The 21,773-nt window shown below is 43.6% G+C and overlaps 1 protein-coding gene across 2 annotated transcripts in view; it reads right to left on the bottom strand.

The window, feature by feature from the left end:
• The window catches only part of LOC138980475 (neuronal acetylcholine receptor subunit alpha-6-like), a 113,921-nt gene that overhangs the window by 2,711 nt on the left and 89,437 nt on the right, over positions 1-21,773 (bottom strand). For both annotated transcript variants that reach the window (XM_070353355.1, XM_070353356.1), the window contains exons 3-4: positions 4,208-4,421; positions 62-162 (exon numbers count right to left, since the gene is read on the bottom strand). In XM_070353355.1, coding sequence (XP_070209456.1) covers positions 62-162; positions 4,208-4,421 — 315 coding nt within the window. The remainder of the gene's footprint in view (positions 1-61; positions 163-4,207; positions 4,422-21,773) is intronic.

Raw genomic sequence — 21,773 nt, 5'->3', positions numbered from 1 at the left:
GAGTGGAGAGAGGGGGGGGGGGGTGAGGGGGTTAGAGGGCAGAAGAGCAGAAATAGCATACCCGTTAAGGTAGACCAGGGAGGGCCGCCACACTCTGGCGAGTTCCACAGTGATCATGACGACCTTGTTGGCGTACCAGGCCAGGCGCGTGTCCTGCCATTTCTGAAACACAAGTCGCCACACAAATGGTTCATGTTCTCACACTCTAAACAGAAGTGTTCCACATCTGAACACATTTCTGTCGCAAATGCTGAACACTTTGTGATAAATTACATAGTTCTATTAGCAAAAGTGGCACACGTAGTCAACACCTAGTGTTTAGTGCAAGTCTTCATTTGAGCACAAGCGAACACTATGTGTGCTACTTTAGCCAGTAGAGCTATGTATTATGTTACAAAGTGTTCAAAACTTGTTACAGAAACTTTTTTAAAAGTAATGCATGCAAATCAAATCAAATCAAATCAAATCACATTTTATTTTACGAGGGTTGTGGCATAAGCAATTTAATAAACGAGCTTCTTTTCAACCTTTTCGCCCAGAGAGGGACTACTATAATCTTATATACATATATAAATTTACAAACGTAAAACAATTACAAAAGATATACATAAAAGTAAAAAAATAAAAAAATAAAAAGGCAGATTGGTTTGGTTTTTGTGTTTTAATGTCCCTTCAGCAGATGCTAGCTGCTATTCGAGACCGTAAAAAGGCTGAACAACTATTCAAAGGACTATACACGTTACAAGCTTTACACAAATTCTCACGTTATGATCAAAATTGGGAATTACCAGAACATGAAACACTGATGCTATATGGACAGATATGATCAATATGAAAATAATCAGAACAATGTCTTCCATCACTGTGACTTTTCGTAATTTGACATGATAAATTTAGGCAGAAACAATTGACAGTTGCGGCTCTAAAGACAATAATATGAAGGCTAGAAAGAAGCTTCTGTTGTGCTGCACCACCACTCTGGAACTCTCGTCCTTTCTCTGTCAGACACTGCACCTCTCTCAGCTCTTTCAAACAACAGTTGAAAACTTTCTTTTTCACACAATATTACACCAACCCGGCCTAATGTCTTTTCCATTCCATTTCTGCATGTACTCCTCTCCCACAGGGTTGACATGATTGTTGAAAGTGTGCGCTGGGTATGTGTGTATATATAGTGTATATAGCAATTTATATGCATATTGTGTGAACAGTACATGTGGTGATTTGTGTCCGTATGGTTAATTGTTTTATGTAGGTTGTACATTTAATTGTTCTATTCTGTATATGTTCTTTTGTAAAGGGCCTAGAGCCATAGGTTAGGCACTTAAAATATCCAGTTATTATTATTATTATAAGATAGAAAGACAGGGAGACAGATAGGGCGTATGTGTGAACAGGATAGAACACAGCAGGAAATGAACAGAACGGTGCATCGTGTTGATTTCTGTTAAGACGAATATACAACATGTCATAAAATGGACAAACAAACAAACAAAACACAACGAAAACGTTAAAAGGACAGAAAGTGTGAGTAAAACCAGACACGCAAATGCCAGCTAATTTGAGTTATTACAAACCTAACGCTTAATATTCAGATGTATTCATTCTCGGTCGACAAGAAAGAAACATTCATTTCAACAAAACAACGAGAGAAAAAAAAGTCGAAAGACACGCATAAAAACAGAATAATTGTGTCTGCCTAACACCCCAGCACAACGCTTGTTTTGAAAGTCGTGGGTCTGCCAGGGTTTAGCCCCCGTGGAGTACTGAAGTCTAACTTCTCTTTTCTCTACTTCTTCAGCCCTACTCAAGGCAGCTTCATTCAGTGAAGTAAATCTTTCGGAGTGGCTGAGTGTAACTTCACTTTAGTAATGAGAGGTTATGCAGGGTCTTTGCGCGTCAGAGAGAAAGTAATTTTCTTTCCAGTTGAATTCAGGTGTGTGGTGGTTTTTTCCTGGCTAATTAACCCCTTCTTTTTTCAGTCAGAAGAGGTTTAGAGCAGTCAGAAATTGGTGTATGTGTGTGTGGGCGGGCTGGAAGCTGAGTTCCGGGGTGGGTGTATGGGAGGGGTTGGGAGGGGGGGTGAAGGTGTGAAAGTACACCTCCACGTGTTAGTGATTACGTATCTTTGCATGACAGGTAATCGAAGGTGCGCTAGATACCATCTAACATGGGGTGTTGAATGCTCAATCATAAACAGTTACATATAAGAAAAACAAACAGTCAGGAAGCGAACACGACTGAATGCATAGGTAGGCACTGAGAAAGCCACACATTTTTGCCTGCCGGACAAACGGACAGGCAGACAAACGGACAGGCAGACAGGGGAACGGTCAGACAACCAAACAGAGGACTAGGCAGAGAAGCAGACGAAAGGACAGTAATAAATGGGGAAAAAACGGGCGGATAAACACCTGGTAGCCATGGAAACAGACACACAGACAAAATAAGTCAGATAGAAACACGAACAGACGGACATGCACACGTTCACGTACACGGACTAAGACACACGAACAGATATATCTACCAACCCTTCCAACACACACCTTCTTAGTATCTCTTTTTCTCCCCTATTCTCTCTCTCTCTCTCTCTCTCTCTCTCTCTCTCTCTCTCTCTCTCTCTCTCTCTCTCTCTCGCTCTAATGACGATCGATAGTGAAATGAACAGATTATGTTACAAAAGAGACAAACTCTTAATAATCAAGTTGAGTAATATGTCATCAATGACACGGGTTGTCACGTGTGTTATTATAAGTGCATATTATTACCGTTATTGTCACCACTATAACAAGAGGCGAAGCCTTCAAGGCTCACGTAAGAAATCGACAAACAGTAACACAAACTCAATCACTCCGTCACACATACACACACACAGTACACACACACACACACACACACACACACACACACACACACACACATACACAAACACACACACGCACACACATACTGGTGTGAGCCACGTTATCCGGTCAGTGAGTTTGCACAATCATTAAGATGCCGGGAAAAATGAGCAGAGTTTACAGGCCGATTCTGTCCAGATTTGAGATGAAACTTTATTTTGTAATTTTAAATGAAGTTGGAAAGAAATCATTCGCCTATTTTGAAACTTTAGCTAAGCTGACATTTTACATGAATAGAGATGCCATGTAGTGTATGTTGACATTTACTATCATAAAGTGGTCAAAAGGCAGCTTAACGGTGCTCCTACAAACACACACACACACACACACACACACACACACACACTTTCGTATATTATAAACATAAATCATCCAAATTAAATATACCGGCCTCTTTCGGTCACATCGCTGCTCTTGCCGCTGCTCTCTCCAAACTACGGCGTCCATTTTCAGTGTCAACTGAACTTGTGGCGCGCCGAACTTGTGTGACCTTGTGTGAGGAATTTTACCGCGTAAGCGCGGTCACGTGTTACGCAAGAGGTGTGTAAAAATCATGCATCCATGATATTTTACCTCCATTTTCCTGCCTGACGTAAAACGAAACGAAACTTAATTTAGGGGTATTTATTGACCGTTATATACGGCTTTTGACAATATTTTCCTATGCTGCCGGCAGGATATACCGACCCGGCATCCTTATGAGGGTGTGTAAACTTGCAAAAGGCAGCTTAACGGAGCTCACACAAACACACACACACAAACACACACACACACACACACACACACACAGAAAGAGCATAGGTGAAACTGTGCAAGAAAGCGAGACACTAGATCTAGATCTGTCTGTCTGCATGTAGCCTACTTACAGGGACACGACTGCCAACTAGTCAGTCTCGGCCCACTCAAAATAATAATGACCGAGACTTTCAGTACTTCCTTCGCGTGACGTCTAACCCTCTTACGTCATAATGTGACGTCAATGTAATGTGACGTCTTCAAATGTTAGAGTTTCTACCACAGACATACACACGCACGCACGCACGCACATACGCACATACGCACATACGCACGCACGCACAGACAGACAAAGTTACGATCGCATAGGCTACACTTACGTGAGCCAAAAATGGGCTGTGGCCTTTGACAATTAAAGTTGTTGTTGTTGTTGTTGTTGTTGTTGTTGTTGTTGTTGTTGTTGTTGTTGTTATATCTCTCTCTCCATCACTCTCCCTCTTCCTTCTCTCTCACTCTCCCCCCACCCTCCCTCCCAGCCCACCCTCTCCCCCCTCTCTCAATATACTTACAATTTCCAAATCCATGATGGACTCCAGTTCCTGTTTGATGACGTCAAGGCCCCGGATGTGGATGAGACTGGCGTGGACCTCGACGGGTACGGGGTTGGGGTAGAAGTCGGGTGGACGTACCCGCTCATTGTACTTGTGGAAAACTGTGGTGTAGATCTGACCAGCCTCCTCCTGGAACTTCTCGGCCAGGTTACTACGATCCGACTGGCACTCCCTGAAAAAAAAATATATATAAAATTTCCATTTTAATGACAAACGATACAGAATACAGAATACAGAATCTTTAATTGCCCAAGGTTGGGAATTTGTGATGACATTGCGGTTAAGAAACATTTCAATCCAGCCATTTACACCAACACACGCATCATTTATACAAACTGATCAACAACATTAATTTAAAAACAACACTGGACAGCCTAAATTTAAATATACATTAATAATAATAACGGGTATTTATATAGCGCCTTATCCGAAGTTCAAAGACTGAACAAACCCAGACTTCTCTTCTTGACCCCGTATTTCAAAAATAAAATAAGAAAGGTATGTTTTTGGATCCCTGTATTTCAAAATGATATTTCTGACGTCAAGTCGAAGAAAGTTGAAGAAGATGTCATAATGCGAAACATGACGTCAAGTAAACAATACGCGCTCGCGCATGTCACTTCTCCCAGGAACCGACAAAGGGTTTTAAAAAAAAGAAGTCTGTCTTCATTTCAGCAGAAGAAAAAGAATGGTAATGTCACCGCCAGGCTGTGCAGGTATCGGTGTCGTATGTCATTAATGTCACCGCCAGGCTGTGCAGGTATCGGTGTCGGATGTCATTAATGTCACCGCCAGGCTGTGCATGTATCGGTGTCGGATGTCATTAATGTCACCGCCAGGCTGTGCGTGTATCGGTGTCGGATGTCATTAATGTCACCGCCAGGCTGTGCAGGTATCGGTGTCGTATGTCATTAATGTCACCGCCAGGCTGTGCGTGTATCGGTGTCGTATGTCATTAATGTCACCGCCAGGCTGTGCATGTATCGGTGTCGGATGTCATTAATGTCACCGCCAGGCTGTGCGTGTATCGGTGTCGTATGTCATTAATGTCACCGCCAGGCTGTGCAGGTATCGGTGTCGGATGTCATTAATGTCACCGCCAGGCTGTGCGTGTATCGGTGTCGGATGTCATTAATGTAACATTTTGATGAACAGTACAATGTTGTTGTTGGTATTGCTATTGTTATTGCTATTGCTATTGCTATTGTAAAAGAAACACGGCAGAGTGAACAAACCAACCAACAAGAAGCAAGCAACAACACGAGTATTAGTCGTAGAGTATACCAACCTGCGTTTGACAGCCTCCCCCCCCCCCCCCCCCCCCCCCCCCCATCTTCTCTACATCTACGTATTTTACTCAACGTGAGAATGGAACAGGGTAAGATAGAAACATTTTAAAAAAGGAAGACAGTTGAGAAGCAAAATAAAAACAAACAAACAAATAAACAAACTCAAACAACCACACACACACACACACAGATGCACACACACACACACACACACACACACACTCACACACACACACACACAAACATGCACGCACGCGAGCGCGCACGCACGCACGCACGCACACACACACACACACACACACACACTGACACACACACACACACACAAATATGCACACGCAAAACCAGTTTATTTCACCCTTCCGTCGTCCATGCACTGTTTCTAAAATTCTTTGGGTTTGTTAATCCCCAAGCACCCTCCACTCACTCCCCTCCCACCACCCACCCCACACACAAACACACCTAAACCAGCCATTCTGAACGCAGAGTGCAGCAATACTTGTAGGAACTTTAGGAAACGAACTTCTGCGGGTACCTTTATGCCGGTACATGTACAAAGCTCTCGCTATTTTCTGATCGAAAAGTGAAACTCCCTGCACGACCGACAGTCAACAAAACCCGAAACTTTTCACACACTTGCTACTTACACGAAATTCAACATACTCAGGTACAAGTGGTATGTGTACATGTATCGTACACTTCGAGTTTTCCTTGACTGTTTGCTGCGAAAACTTACTCAAGTGTTGGTTTAGCTTTAGGTTAGTACCACTCTTTCCGACGTTTCGCCCTGCTTTCAATGCGAGAACAAAATAGTGGTACGACTCAGGAACACATCGCGGGGAAATAGCTCAGTCGGTAGCGGCGCTGGCTTCAAAACCAGTTGTCGCTATCGGCGTGGGTTCGATCCCCACGTTCGGCGAGGGATTTATTTCCCAGAGTCAACTTTGTGCAGACTCTCCTCGATGGCCGAACACCTCCGTGTGCACGCATGCGCACGATAAAGAACCCATGTTCACAGCGAAAGTCTCAGGCACAGGAGCTTGTATCCAATCGCCGGTCGATCATTATTTACAGTCCACTACTACGACATACTGTAGTATATAGTAGTAGTATGTCGTAGTAGTGAACTGTAAATAATGATCGACCGGCGATTGGATACAAGCTCCTGTGGTCTCAGGGCTTGGAAACATGAATACACGCATGCGGGAAACAAAAATATGGGTAGCGCCGTATACTGTATGGCAGCTCGCTTTCCCCAGGGAGAAAGCAGCCCGAATTTCCATGAGGGTAACCTCACAGGACTATATAAAATCTTATCCTTATCCTAACGTTTCGTTTTGAACGCTGTGGAGAGAGGGGGATGGGGGGAGAGACAGACAGAGAGAGAGAGAGATATCAAATCAAATCAAATCAAATCAAATCAAATCAAATCAAAACAAATCAAATTTTATTTTACGAGGGTTGTTGCATAAGCAATACAAACGAGCTTCTTTTCAACCAGCCCTCGCCCAGAGAGGGACTAATCTAATCTTATATACATAAATATACACATGTAAAACATTTACAAAAGATAAACATAAAAGTTGAGAGAGAGAGAGAGAGAGAGAGAGAGAGAGAGAGAGAGAGAGAGAGAGAGAGAGAGTGAGAGAGATAGAGAAAGAGAGAGAGGGAGAGAGAGAGAAAGAGAGAGAGAGAGAGAGAGTGAGAGAGAGAGAAAGAGAGAGAGAGAGAGAAGAGAGAGAGAGGGAGGGAGAGAGAGAAAAAAGAGAAAGAGAGAGAGTGAGAGAGAAGAGAGGGAGAGAGCGAGAGAAGAGAGAGAGAGAGAGAGAGAGAGAGAGAGAGAGAGAGAGAGAGAAGAGAGCTAGAGAGAGCTAGAGAGAGAGAGAGAGTCCGAGATACAGAAGGGGGAGGGGGGGGGGAGTTACCAGGCTTTCAACATACGGAATTTTTATTTTTCTGATTCCTCGATTTTTCTCTCCTTGTTTTTGCGGAATATGATTTTTTTTAATCATTTGGTATCGAAACCTATGTCAATCTACTATAGTTAATTCAGCAAAACATGTCAGGCCTTCGCACTGAGGAGGCAGACAGGTTGTAGACGTTTAGTAGTAGTAGTGGTTTGGGACTGGATTGGTATCCATAAGCCTCACGGCTTTTTTCGCGTCCCATCTCATTATCGAATTTGTTGCAGGTCAATCATATTAACATGCTCAAAGTCGTACTTACTCAATATCAATTATCGTACAAATAAAGTGACTCAGTCATAAGTTTTTGTATGTCCAGCAGATTTTTGAAAGTGTTAATAGTTTGTGCATTTTTAACAACATTAGGGTCAACCAAAGTCGATAAATTCATTCTTCACTACGGTATTGAGTCTGCTTTCGTCGTCCACTCTTCTTACAAAAAAACCAACTTCGTTGCGAGCTACGGCGAAGCTTCGCATGTCAAAACTTGCGAAGCGAAGTTGGGGTCAAAGTACCACGCCCATGATGGTGCAACTCTGTTAGAAAAGGAATGTTTCCGGATATTAGTTTTACAAAATTCAATAAAGATTGTGTCCGTATTTTTCCTCGTTACATCAGTGGTAGACTTCTTGATAAAAATTCAGTAGATATTCTCACATTTAGTATGTGTCCCAGTGGACGGATTCCTTTTACCACGCGTATAAAGCATGGACACATCTGTAGTGGACAAGTGGACGGATTCCTTTTACCACGCGTATACAGCATGGACACATCTGTAGTGGACAAGTGGACGGATTCCTTTTACCACGCGTATAAAGCATGGACACATCTGTAGTGGACAAGTGGACGGATTCCTTTTACCACGCGTATAAAGCATGGACACATCTGTAGTGGACAAGTGGACGGATTCCTTTTACCACGCGTATAAAGCATGGACACATCTGTAGTGGACAAGTGTGGTACATAGAATCGTGTATGTCTGCACAAGTGGACGGATTCCTTTTACCACGCGTATAAAGCATGGACACATCTGTAGTGGACAAGTGTGGTACATAGAATCGTGTATGTCTGCACACAAATTAATCCTCTCCCCTCTCCCCTCTTCGAGGATCGAACCAGCCACCAACGACAAATCGGGTATAGCAAGCTAGTCACCATTTTACTTGACGCAACCCCGACAACATTCAGGGCATATTTTGTTAACGTCTTCTTTGTCTTCTGCGTTCATGGGCTAAAACTCCCAGGTACACTCGTGTTTTTTGCACGAGTGGGTTTTACGTGAATGACCGGGTTTTTTTCACCCCGCTTATAACCCATCAGCTGCGGCCGGGATTCGAACAAACGACCTTCCGCTTGGGACTTAGGCAGGTGCTTTATCCGTTAGGCCACTGCGGCCATCTATTAATTAGACTAAGCTTACCTACACAGTCTATTCACACCTGAACGTGAAGGGCTGTTTACGCACCCAGGCTTACTGTTATTGATTCTTCGGTAGATATTCTCACAGTGAACGCCAATCTCACATGTACCCGAAATTGAAAAGGGGTGCTTGACCGTTCTATGGGGTCAGTGTGAGGTACCCTTGAGTTCAATATTTACTCCCCCCTTTCTTATTTTGTATTTCCCACGGTTCTCACTAACTTGTTAGTCATTCTAGGTTCTAAGTAATAGTGTACGATGTCGGCACCCTTTCAATTTTTGTTTTTTGTGTGCGGGGTGATTTGCTTGAGTGTGTGTGTGTGTGTGTGTGTGTGTGTGTGTGTGTGTGTGTGTGTGTGTGTGTGTGTGTGTGTGTGTGTGTGTGCGTGCGTGTGTGCATGAGAGAGATGTATTTTCATATCCCTTACCAAACACAGTGCTAACGATACGCAATAGCGATGCACGTATCGGCAATACATCATGCATGCGGTCCATGCATTACAAGCGTCATATTTCTCAGCTAATTGCAGACGCTTATTAGCGTCATATCGTAAACTGTCTGAATCATAACCGCTATTACTGTTCAAAAGGTCGTCAAGCTTTTTGTTTTCTTTGTCTATTTCTTGGTTTTTGTGGTGTGTTTTTTGTAAGTTTGGTCGGTTTATTGCTTCGCTGGTTAGTTCCTCTTCGTAATTTATTTGATTTGATTTTTTTTATTTGATTGTTTTTATATATATATATATAATCATTCTTCTTAGTCAAAGTGCAAAAAAAATAAAGAAAAAAAAGAAAAAAGAGACATATGATACAATCAACTACGCTGTACACCGTTACCCATCAATCATTCCCCCTTCTTATCAACAGAGACATCTGCAACTTTCTTTAAAAGCGCCAATGTCAAATTAACGACACAAAGCGTGACTGATCACTCTACTTCTAAATCATCATAACATAATTACGTTACCACTTAATCACATCCAACAGGCCAGAATACCCATGGGTATAGGCGGAGCCTATTTTCAGTGACCGACAGGTCTCAAGTTACCTAGTCTGGTGGATGCAGTGGCCAAGGCATTCCGCTTGATTAAACAAGCCAACAGCAGACTGCACACCTCGCCTTGGTGTGTGTGCCTTTCTTGTGAACCTCTGTAAAGTCCCGTTATGTGTGTGTGTGTGTGTGTGTGGTATTCACCTTTTTCTGACGGTTATTTGGAAGCATTATTAGTTGCAATAATTTATTCACACTAGCAATAAATCCTCTGAATGCAGATTACACGCACATACATACACACACACGCACATGCCGTCGCATGCGCGCGCGCATTTGTACACTTGTGCAATACAAAGTTATGCGGCAGTGCCATGCACTAACGCAACCGGTCAACCTGACTTCGTGTTGAAGACTGAAGAGTAGAAATACCCTCTCTCTTGGTGCAGAACCTGATGCTGAGTGGAAACTCGCACAAACAATCGGATGCCAAGAACTTGAGGGACCATCTACAGAGTTAAATGTGTCACTGCTTTCTGTACATGCATGTTTGAATGTTTCACCCAAGACATTGGCGCCACTTTATGTAGCTCTGTGTCTTGGTTTTACAGTTCCCAAGGTATCAAGGTCGGTGCCGTTTTCAAGACGAGTAGGTCAGTCTAGCCGGCTTTTGGAACAGTGGAACCCTTGTTACACAAACCGACTGCATTCTCTAAAGAAAATATATTGACCATTGTCTTTGCCATAATAAGCCAAATATAAAGCCTGTGAATCTAACAAGTTGAAACTGACTTGTTAGACACCCTTATTTTGAACAAAAGAAAGTTTGCGGTTGTTAATAAAAATTACGCATGTGACCGTTGGCTTCAGGTTGACCAGTAAATCCAGATACATAACGGCACTGTGAGCGTGCATTTCGCTCCCCGAGCCCACATGTTTGGTTTTGTCTTAGGTTACCAAAATTTGCGGGAAGAGGAGAAATTTGGTGGGAAAACTTGCATTTAGTCAGTCAAGGCATGGTCTCGCGTCGTCACTGTCCGGAGGAGAACAGCTTTGTGACTAATAAATGTTTAATTAGATAGCAGAGCATCACTATTGCTGGATGTGGATGAATATGATATCTGTGACAGACAGGGATTACAACATTTGCTACAGAGTCGCCTGAATAATGGTGTTTTAGTGTGTGAAAAAGTGAAGAAAGTGTCTTTCATGAGTCATGATCGAGTGCCTGGTTCCAACGTGCATGACTGTGATACGCGGTGTTCTACCGGAAACATCAAGCAACGCGTATACAATTATTTTCTCTGGAAAAGTCTGCCATAAATTCAAGACATTGGTACTTTACTGACGATCGTATTCATCCACCAAATAACTTCAGCTTCCCTTTTCAGCCCAAGAACAAAACCTTTTTTTCGGTTGAATATGTTTCACTTTTAAAAAGAAAAGTAATAAATACCAAACTAACATTCGTAAAGTGCAGACTATCTTTGAAACGATTTATTAATTACAGAACGATTATTGAAAGTGTTTCACTCTCAGGCAGATTAACCAGTGGTGTCATGTAGCATCCATGGCGGCTGCAATAGCGCGGAGTGACCGGAACTTTGGGGTCAGGCAACATCTGGTAAACGTTATTTGGCGGGTGTGTGCTGCCGAAAAGGAATGAGCGGTGCGTGGACATTATCTTTCTCGTGTCATTAGCTCCGCCCAGTCCACCACGACTGACAGCCGTTTGATTTTGAATTCAAATTTGGCGAGTGATTTTTTTTTCTGAAAGTACGTTATCCAGGGGTTATTATAAACACTTTTTGGGGTGCATGTGTGGTGTACACCTTCAAATGTTTGCTTGACAAAAATGGTGCTTTTGAGTTTGGTATAGACAGAGTATTTTTGAAAATAATATTTCAAGTGAGAGCTCGTTTCCTGAAAAGGGCTGGACATTTGACTGAAGTGCCACGCGCCGCTCTGCTTTTATACCCGACCCTCGGCCTTTAATGCGTTCAACAAACACTGGCCCAAAAATCTAAGGGAATTTTTAAGGGAGTTTGGCCCAATTGTTAAAGAGCAGCACCGGTGTTTCGGGTCAAGATATATGCAGATTTAAAGATCAGTTATTTTGCAAGTGGAAAGTTGAAGATCAAATAATTGTGGTGATCACATAGTCCGTCAAACAGCATTCAATCTTTCCTTGACTCCTAAGTAGAAGCATTACAGACCTAAAAACATTTATTATCTCCAGTTGCCAATCAAAACTGAAAATGATTGACACAATCACGTTACCTATCAGCAATAGACTTGACCCACAAGTCAGCAGCGAATGTGATAAACGGGTTATCTCCCCTGAAAAGCGAAGCAAGCTTCGAAGATGGCGACAATGGAAAAGAGAAGAACTGTGAGCGAACTGCGAAAGGTGTGTGTGGGTGTGTGTGTGTGTGTGATGTGTGTCAGTGTGTGTGTATATGCGCGTGCTGTGTGTGATGTGTGTCAGTGTGTGTGTATGCGCAGGGGCGGACGAGGGGGGGTTTCTGGGGTTTCCGGAAACCCCCCCCCCCAGCCAAAAAATAAAAATATTTTTGTGTGTTTTTTTGGGTTGAGTTTCAATTTTGTGGGTATTAATCAGTGACAAAATCTGCTGCCTGGAACTGGTAATGATCATCCTCAGAATGCACCAGCTTGCACCATTTTGCATCCTTTTTTTCAAAATTTTCCGGGGGGGCATGCCCCCGGACCCCCCTAGCAAGCTAGGCGCTTCGCGCCGTCGGCTCGGCGCTTCGCGCCTTCACACCCATATCTTCACAATATACTTTTGGAAACCCCCCCCATAAAATGAACTGATCCGCCCCTGATGCGCGTGCTGTGTGTGTGTGTGGCTGTGCTTGCGTGAGCTTGTGTGTGTGTGTGTGTGTGTGTGAGAGAGAGAGAGCGATAGTGAGAGTAGGGTATAGCTCTTTCTCACTTCTAGTCAAGTACGAGTTATCTTTCCATGCTCTTCAACGAAGGAGAAACGCTGGGTTAGTTCCGGTATCTTCTACATCATGGCGTCTGCACTGAAAGAAAGCTCGCTCAGAGTGTGTGGTGGTGGACAGCAGTACTGTGTCATTTGCCATAACTATCGTGGAAAAATGATTGAAGGAAGAGTTGTCAGGCTACATAAACTTCCAACAAACAAGCAACTGAAAAGAGCTTGGGAGCAGCGCCTACGTGTTACTCTTTCTTTTAGAAAATGACAAGATGCCGGTCTTTGCAACTTGACAGAGTGACTTTCTCGTCTAGTTAATCAGATGGGTATTATTTGTTCATGTACACAAAAGTGTAAAAGAATGTTGTTGTACAACATACTTCCTTCAATCATTAGTGCATTTTGCTCCTGTCTGTGTGAAACAGTAACAGGCACATGAGCTGTAAGAAGGACTGCCGTGTCTCAGTATGACTAGTCTCTAGTGTCACTATAAATCTCAGTCATTGACTCTGTGTATGTCACTCATTGATGCTTACATTCCCAATGCATGGAAGACAGAAATTATAAAACTAGTATGCATGAAAACTGATGCTGGTTTGTACTCCAAATTTTTGTATCCAGTTAAAATATCAGGCATGAAAACTGAGAGAAAAAAATACTGAAAACAAAATTCGAAGGCGCAAAGCGCCAAGACTTCTAGGGAGGTCCGGGGGCATGCCCCCCCGGAAATTTTTTTTTCAAGGGTGCAATTTGGTGCAATCTGGGGCTATCTGAGCCTTAAAATTGGATTCAAACATGGCCCCAAAACTATTTTACTATAACTATGACTAGGAAGAAAAAAAAATTTAAACAAAAAAAAAAATTTTTTTAAAAGGAAAAATACGGATTATTTTTTTCAAAAATACGGAAAATACGGAAAATACGGAGAATTTTCATGCCTGAATATGTCTGAGAAGTTGAACGCAAACCAACCAGGTGTGAGCGTGTGTTGTAAGGAGTGCACTATTTTGTAACGTGGGATTATGTACATGAAATTATAAATAGGGTTTGTGTGGTGTGTATCTATGCTTTTTATGTTTTTAAGGGAAAAATATTTATTACCTGTGTTTTTTATTCACAGTTGGCTGAAATATTTGCCGAGGAACGACAATGCAGTGTATTATATAATTATATATGTATTCAAAGAATAAAGACATGATGAATCTGAAGCTTGATGAATGACTTGTTTTACAGATAATCACACACACTTCAACAGACGCAGTTGATACAGTTTGGGTTTTATTTATCTAAAACATATACAAACAATAGCAGTTTAACAAAGTTGGTAAACAATGTAAAGTAAAACAACTGAAGTAACATTAAAGAGCCATGAACTGGTAATGTGAAACTGCTCTTAGGTTAATGTCAGATGGAGCTCGCAAAACACGAAACAAAAGCCGAACAAAAGCAAAACATGGTGCTTTTGTGTGTTGGTTTGCTCTTGTTCGGCTTTTGTTTCGTGTTTTGCGAGCTCCGTCTGACCTTAGCCTTAGACAACACGCACATCCAGTTAACAACAATAAATGCATGACTACCAAGCATCAAAAGGACTCACTGATTCACGCACAAATTCCGCGTGTGCTCAATAATTATTGATAACATTTAACACATAGGCTACAAGTTCGTGACACTGACAGTCGAAGTGGTCTGTCAAATGCTAACTTGAATCATTTGTTTCCACAGCATTATCGATAGCATCCTTGCCATCTTTTCGCAGCTGAAACGTGCCTCTTGCTCTGCGCACTAATTCTTTTTTTCCACTGACAAGTTGGCCATGTTTCCGAAGAAAATCTTTCAATTCTTTCACGTTCATGCGCTCGACTGCCGCCTCTATCTTAACCGGAACTTACCGAACCAAAGGGACGAAACTCGTGCACACCTCCGGCCTCGCTAGTGAGAAAGAGCTCAGTTGTTGGTGAAAGTTGAGTTGGACGCTGGGGTTGGGCGGGTGTGTGTGTCAGAGAGGGTTGTGTGTGTGTGTGGGGGGGGGGTGGACTGCGTGTGTGTGTTTATTTGTGTGTGTGAGGGTTGTGTGTGTGTGTGTGTGTGGGGGGGGTGACTGCGTGTGTGGGTTTATTTGTGTGTGTGAGGGTTGTGTGTGTGTGTGTGTGGGACTGCGTGTGTGTGTTTATTTGTGTGTGGTGTGTGTGTGCCTTTCGCCTTGTATTGAGGAAATTAAACTGCGTTTGCGTATTATGTGTGTGTTTGCAAGCGTGCGTGTATGTTAGGCATATCTCAGTAGGTGTGTGTATGTGCGCGTACGTGCAATGTGTGTGCGTGCGCGCGTGTGTTTGTGTATGTATGTATGTATGTGTGTGTGTGTGTGTGTGTGTGTGTGTGTGTGTGTGTGAGAGATAAACAAACTATCAAGAACAAAACAAAACTGAACAAACGAAATGTTTTCCCCCCCAACTCTGATTATTGCTTGTTTCGGAGACGACTGTGATTTTGACTTTTTGAGTAAGCCTACACGAACACACAAGCTCAATACAGCCGGCAACAAGTTCGCCGGTCGGGGCAGTGAAATACTATTTCAAATAGATCTATTTCACTAAGAATGTCAATGGATATAGGGCAACATACTTGTTTTTTAAATCAGTGATTGATTAGATCGTCATATTTTTGTGACACTGAGACCAAACCATCAAAAAATTAGCAATAGGCCTTGAATCAAAGTCGTGCGAGATCTGACCTTGCTGCAAATGTACGTGTACGACTTGATTGTGTTGACGTTCAACTGGTAAGCTGGGCGATTGCAGGCTTTTATCCAGCGAAGGCAGCGATCTAGATGGTACAGATGCTTTCCCGGTTTCACAAATGGGATGAATTTCACGCCAACACAGCGTTCAGGATACCTATCATCCGTTTTACATTGTCCCCAAGCACAGCGCTTGTTAGCAGCATTTGTGTGTGTTTGCTTCCTAAAACAAGGGAAGTAACTCCCAGAGTCTCGATATGTGGATATGGTTAATTAATAAAATATCAGACTTCTAGATAAAGAACGTAACATTAAAAAAAAACACACACACAAAAACTGATCTGCAAACGCGCCATTGCAAAACTGCAGACACGTGATATATATAATCACGATATCAGTCAGTCATCCCGATGTCAGCGATAAATCATCTCTTCTTCTCACTGAATTACAATTACTGATAAGTGTTTGCAGTCTAGAGACATCCTGCTTGCTGCCGCGCGAGCCGAGACAATGTTCCCTCTTTATCTTCACTGCGCTGGCTGCAAAACCCCTCCGCGCGAGGAGTTTTCAGACACATCAGAAACAGGGTGTATGGTTTCAATGCAAAGCAATACAACCCCCAACCTCCATCCCCCCCCCCCCCAAAAAAAAAAAAAAAACCCCACCCTAAAACAACACAATTATAATAACTATTCAAACAAGAGGCGAAGCCATCAAGGCTCACGTAAGAAATCGACAAACAGTAACACAAACTCAATCACTCCGTCACACACACACACACACACACACACACACACACACACACACACACACACACACACACACACACACACACAGAAAGAGCATAGGTGAAACTTACTGTGCAAGAAAGCGAGACACTAGATCTAGATCTGTCTGTCTGCATGTAGCCTACTTACAGGGACAAGTCTCGGCCCGCTCAAAATAATAATGACCGAGACTTTCAGTACTTCCTTCGCGTGACGTCTAACCCTCTTACGTCATAATGTGACGTCAATGTAATGTGACGTCTTCAAATGTTAGAGTTTCTACCACAGACATACACACGCACGCACGCACGCACGCACGCACACACACACGCACGCACAGACAGACAAAGTTACGATCGCATAGGCTACACTTACGTGAGCCAAAAAAAACTAAAGACACTTGATTGACATGATGACGGCCATACGTCAATCATCATGACGTCATCAATCATCAACACCCCGCTGACTGAGTCACTCGACCCAAGCGAGGTCGTGTCACGTCAAGACACACATCTCGGCAGCACGGCAGGAAACTTCATTATGGTGTGGGTGTATGCCTCCGGTGATAAATTGTTCCGCAGACCCTGAAAATGCCTTCGCTGTCTTCGTCTATCTATCTGCCTCCCCCTCTCTCTCTCTGTCTCTCTGTCTCTGTCTGTCTGTCTGTCTCTCTCTCTCTCTGTCTCTGTACCTAACAAAACAAAACAAACTCATGAGAGAGGTGAACGAGTTGTGCACCAAAAACGGTCACGGCTGTGAGTAGACCATTTGACCAAACATGTCTTATGATGGCAGAAGAAGAACGAACTTTTTGTTATTTTGATGAAGTGTGGTCAACAGTACATTTTTGGAATCAGCAATGGGATTAGCTGATTTACTGTGAACACGGATATAATGTTATTCCCACAGTGACGGTCATCAAACAAACTTAGCGGATGTTGGTCAACATGTGAGAACTCCAGCGATGTTCTGATCGCCTTCAGTCTACGTCCAGAGGGTGAAACTCATCAGTTGCCCAGCGATGTTCTGATCGCCTTCAGTCTACGTCCAGAGGGTGAAACTCATCAGTTGCCCAGCGATGTTCTGATCGCCTTCAGTCTACGTCCAGAGGGTGAAACTCATCAGTTGCCCAGCGCTGTTCTGATCGCCTTCAGTCTACGTCCAGAGGGTGAAACTCATCAGTTGCCCAGCGCTGTTCTGATCGCCTTCAGTCTACGTCCAGAGGGTGAAACTCATCAGTTGCCCAGCGCTGTTCTGATCGCCTTCAGTCTACGTCCAGAGGGTGAAACTCATCAGTTGCCCAGCGCTGTTCTGATCGCCTTCAGTCTACGTCCAGAGGGTGAAACTCATCAGTTGCCCAGCGCTGTTCTGATCGCCTTCAGTCTACGTCCAGAGGGTGAAACTCATCAGTTGCCCAGCGCTGTTCTGATCGCCTTCAGTCTACGTCCAGAGGGTGAAACTCATCAGTTGCCCAGCGCTGTTCTGATCGCCTTCAGTCTACGTCCAGAGGGTGAAACTCATCAGTTGCCCAGCGCTGTTCTGATCGCCTTCAGTCTACGTCCAGAGGGTGAAACTCATCAGTTGCCCAGCGCTGTTCTGATCGCCTTCAGTCTACGTCCAGAGGGTGAAACTCATCAGTTGCCCAGCGCTGTTCTGATCGCCTTCAGTCTACGTCCAGAGGGTGAAACTCATCAGTTGCCCAGCGCTGTTCTGATCGCCTTCAGTCTACGTCCAGAGGGTGAAACTCATCAGTTGCCCAGCGCTGTTCTGATCGCCTTCAGTCTACGTCCAGAGGGTGAAACTCATCAGTTGCCCAGCGCTGTTCTGATCGCCTTCAGTCTACGTCCAGAGGGTGAAACTCATCAGTTGCCCAGCGCTGTTCTGATCGCCTTCAGTCTACGTCCAGAGGGTGAAACTCATCAGTTGCCCAGCGCTGTTCTGATCGCCTTCAGTCTACGTCCAGAGGGTGAAACTCATCAGTTGCCCAGCGCTGTTCTGATCGCCTTCAGTCTACGTCCAGAGGGTGAAACTCATCAGTTGCCCAGCGCTGTTCTGATCGCCTTCAGTCTACGTCCAGAGGGTGAAACTCATCAGTTGCCCAGCGCTGTTCTGATCGCCTTCAGTCTACGTCCAGAGGGTGAAACTCATCAGTTGCCCAGCGCTGTTCTGATCGCCTTCAGTCTACGTCCAGAGGGTGAAACTCATCAGTTGCCCAGCGCTGTTCTGATCGCCTTCAGTCTACGTCCAGAGGGTGAAACTCATCAGTTGCCCAGCGATGTTCTGATCGCCTTCAGTCTACGTCCAGAGGGTGAAACTCATCAGTTGCCCAGCGCTGCTATCTCGCTGGGTCCTTTATTAAAGAGAAAGAAAGACGGAGCAGAAAAGAAAAGCGAAACAGAGAAGGACAGAAAAAGAACAGAAAATCTGCAGAGTGGATGAGTTCCAATTTTCACACCGATTTACCGGAGCTAACCGCTCCCATTTCTCCCCCTCCCCAGCCTCGCGCACCCTGGCTTTTGTTCACCTGCTGTTTGTATGAGCGGTTTCCCGTATGTCCTTGTAACCAACAGCCCCCATTTACACTATTCCAGGCCCCAACCCGGCCCCCAATTCCGCCCCCCCCCCCCCCCCCCCCCCCCCCCCTCCGTATCTCAATGTTTTGCCTTGTTTGTTCAGTCATACTGCCGGAGACTAAGGATTAAATCCTAAAGAATTTATTTTATAATGGCTGCGCTCAGCATGGAACACTTAACATGCATACACAATTCGACTCCATTTGAAGATCGCACGGCCAAGATATGATCGATTAAAAGTTCGATGCAGAGAGATCATGGCATCACTCGCCTGCCATTCTGCAGCAGGAAGAGGGGGGGATGAGGGGGTTCCTGGATAGAGGGTAAGGGAGGCTGGCTATCAGTAATCTGATCGCCGTGACCGCGCGCTCGCCGGATGCTCTCACCATAACTCTGGTCTGACAGCACAGCCTGTCTTTGATACCATCTTGCTGGAATCTTCACAGTTTGATTATTTGAAGCAGTTTTTCACTTCAGTCTTTGTGATACACCAGAGCTGCATGGACGTTTATTTGTGGTCATCTACAACTTTAAAACAATAAAGGTTAGTTTTGGTTTGACTATTCCATAAAATACTTTAACTGAAGGTTTTACTGTCTGTACTGCCGCCTGAAAAACTCTCTTTTAGCAAGGATTTGTATGGCTGAACATTCCAGTCAAAATTCCTATTTTCATGTGTTTTAGCTGTTTTCCTCTAGAATCAACTGATTACATAAGTAACATGCAGGACGCACTATACATTATTGTGGTATTTAATGGTGGTGCTGTTATCAATGTTGAACATTACAAATTTGTGTTCATGAAAACTATTTTACTTACAGCACTTCAAAGGCTACCACAATGGATGATCCATTAAAAACCTGTCCAATATGCAACGAACCATGTGACGTCGAGTTTAATACCCTGGGAAAGAAAGGATGTGCAAGTATGTTCTCTCTCTTGATTTGTTTCAATTCTTATGATAAATTTGAGTTTCTTAGTGTTCTGTATACTATAACGTTTGTTTGTTTGTTTGTTTGTTTTATGTCCTTTTTTATTTTGTTTGTTTTTGTTCTTTTGTTGTTTTTTTCCCTTTGGTGTTCTTTTACATGTTGTGCTGTATTTGTAGTTTGTTGTATTACTGGGTGTCATCCAGTGAGACTTATCATAGCAAGTGTGTGGGGTCATAGCCGGTTAACAATTTGCGTGCTTCTGTTGAAATGTCTATAAAAAAGAGTTTGTAGTGAGCAATGTTATTTGTTTGTTGATACAGGAATCAAGGATTCGAGCCAGAGAAGACAGAACAGAACCGTTCAGCCTACAGTTGGTCAAAGGGTGCATATCGAGTGTCGAAGGGATTACACCAACGACAATAATATCGAGAAAGACTTAAGACAGCAAAACAGAGATACCGATAAGACTGAGCTTGGAGAGCGAAGCACACGATCTAAGCAACACAGATTTGACTTTGCAAGTTGCTGCTTTTTCTGTGGGACTCGGGTAAATCTTTCCAAAACATGTGGACCTGATGAGACATACAGAGTCAGAACATTATCTTTACAAACTGAAATTTTGAAAAAATGTGACGAAAGAAATGATGAGTGGGCAGATATCGTCAAGGGAAAGCTTGAATTTGCAAGAGACCTGCATGCAGCAGATGCTGTGTACCATATAACTTGTAACTTGTAACTGTAACTTCAGAGCGCTTGGTCTGTCAAGTCCCAAACGTTATAATGACAAGCCAGGTGCATACGCACTGACAAACGCTCCAAGCCGAAGTGTGGGTAGACCACCGGACACTGAAAAAACAGCCTGATGGGGACCTTGCCCGTGCAGCCAACATGTGGGACTTGTTGATGAGTGGAGCTATCCCGCTAGAAGAAGTTTGCGTTGATGAGACAATCGCATCGATTCAGCTAAAACTAGAACGCCAAAAGCAAACCCTCAAGTGCCACCCCACAGCTGCACTGTGGATTCAGTACATGGACATGGTTGACATTCTGCGCAAGTTCCTCAAAGCTGAACGCACAGGAAACTGGGACCTGCATCTGTCCACTGTCCATGAAATGATGCCTTTCATGGCAGCAGCAGGGCACAACCTCTACACCAAATCCCTCCACCTGTATCTCCAGGACATGCTGCAGCTGAAAGAAACTCACAAGGATGTCTACCAGAGCTTCCAAGCCGGTCACCATGTTGTACGCAGGACGGATCGATGTTGGGCAGGCCTTTCTACAGACCTTGTTATTGAACAGGCAAGTTACATTCTACTTCCATCTGTTTCGGCTTTACTTGGCTCTATTAAATTAATATGGATACGAATCAATCCGTTACAAAGCTAAGTTAAATTTTAGATGTTATGAGTTTTCTTCAGAATTTAGAATATTAGCAAAGTTCAGTGATCTGCTGTCTGGTTAGTAATCTTATGGTAAACTTTTAAATACAAATACTTTCTAATGGTGGCTGTTTTTGCGACATGGTGGCTAAATCTATCATTTATTGGCAACAGGTCCTGATGAGGAGTCTGAAGACAACAGGTGGCCTGACTCGAGGACGTGGGATGACAGAGGCGCAGAGGACTACATGGCTGCTTGCGATGCCTGCTTGTGCAGATGTCAACAGAGCAATGCAAGACTTCACTGGTAAACATCTGTTTCAATGTAACGCAATAAAGCATAGACAAAAGCACGGGTAACTCAAGACTTCAGTGATAGTGGTTACATAGAAGAAGAACAAAAAGTATCCCTATACATGCAAGTAATGGTATGTTAATATGAGTAACATTGTCTAAAACGCTGATTTCAACTTTGTCAACAGGTACAACCTATGAGACCAGCGAACAGCACCGG

The sequence above is a fragment of the Littorina saxatilis genome, linkage group LG11 (genome assembly GCF_037325665.1).
Source record: "Littorina saxatilis isolate snail1 linkage group LG11, US_GU_Lsax_2.0, whole genome shotgun sequence".
NCBI classification, from domain to species: Eukaryota; Metazoa; Mollusca; class Gastropoda; order Littorinimorpha; family Littorinidae; genus Littorina; species Littorina saxatilis.
Note: the sequence above shows the minus strand (reverse complement) of the source record. Positions and strands in the feature narration are given on the sequence as shown.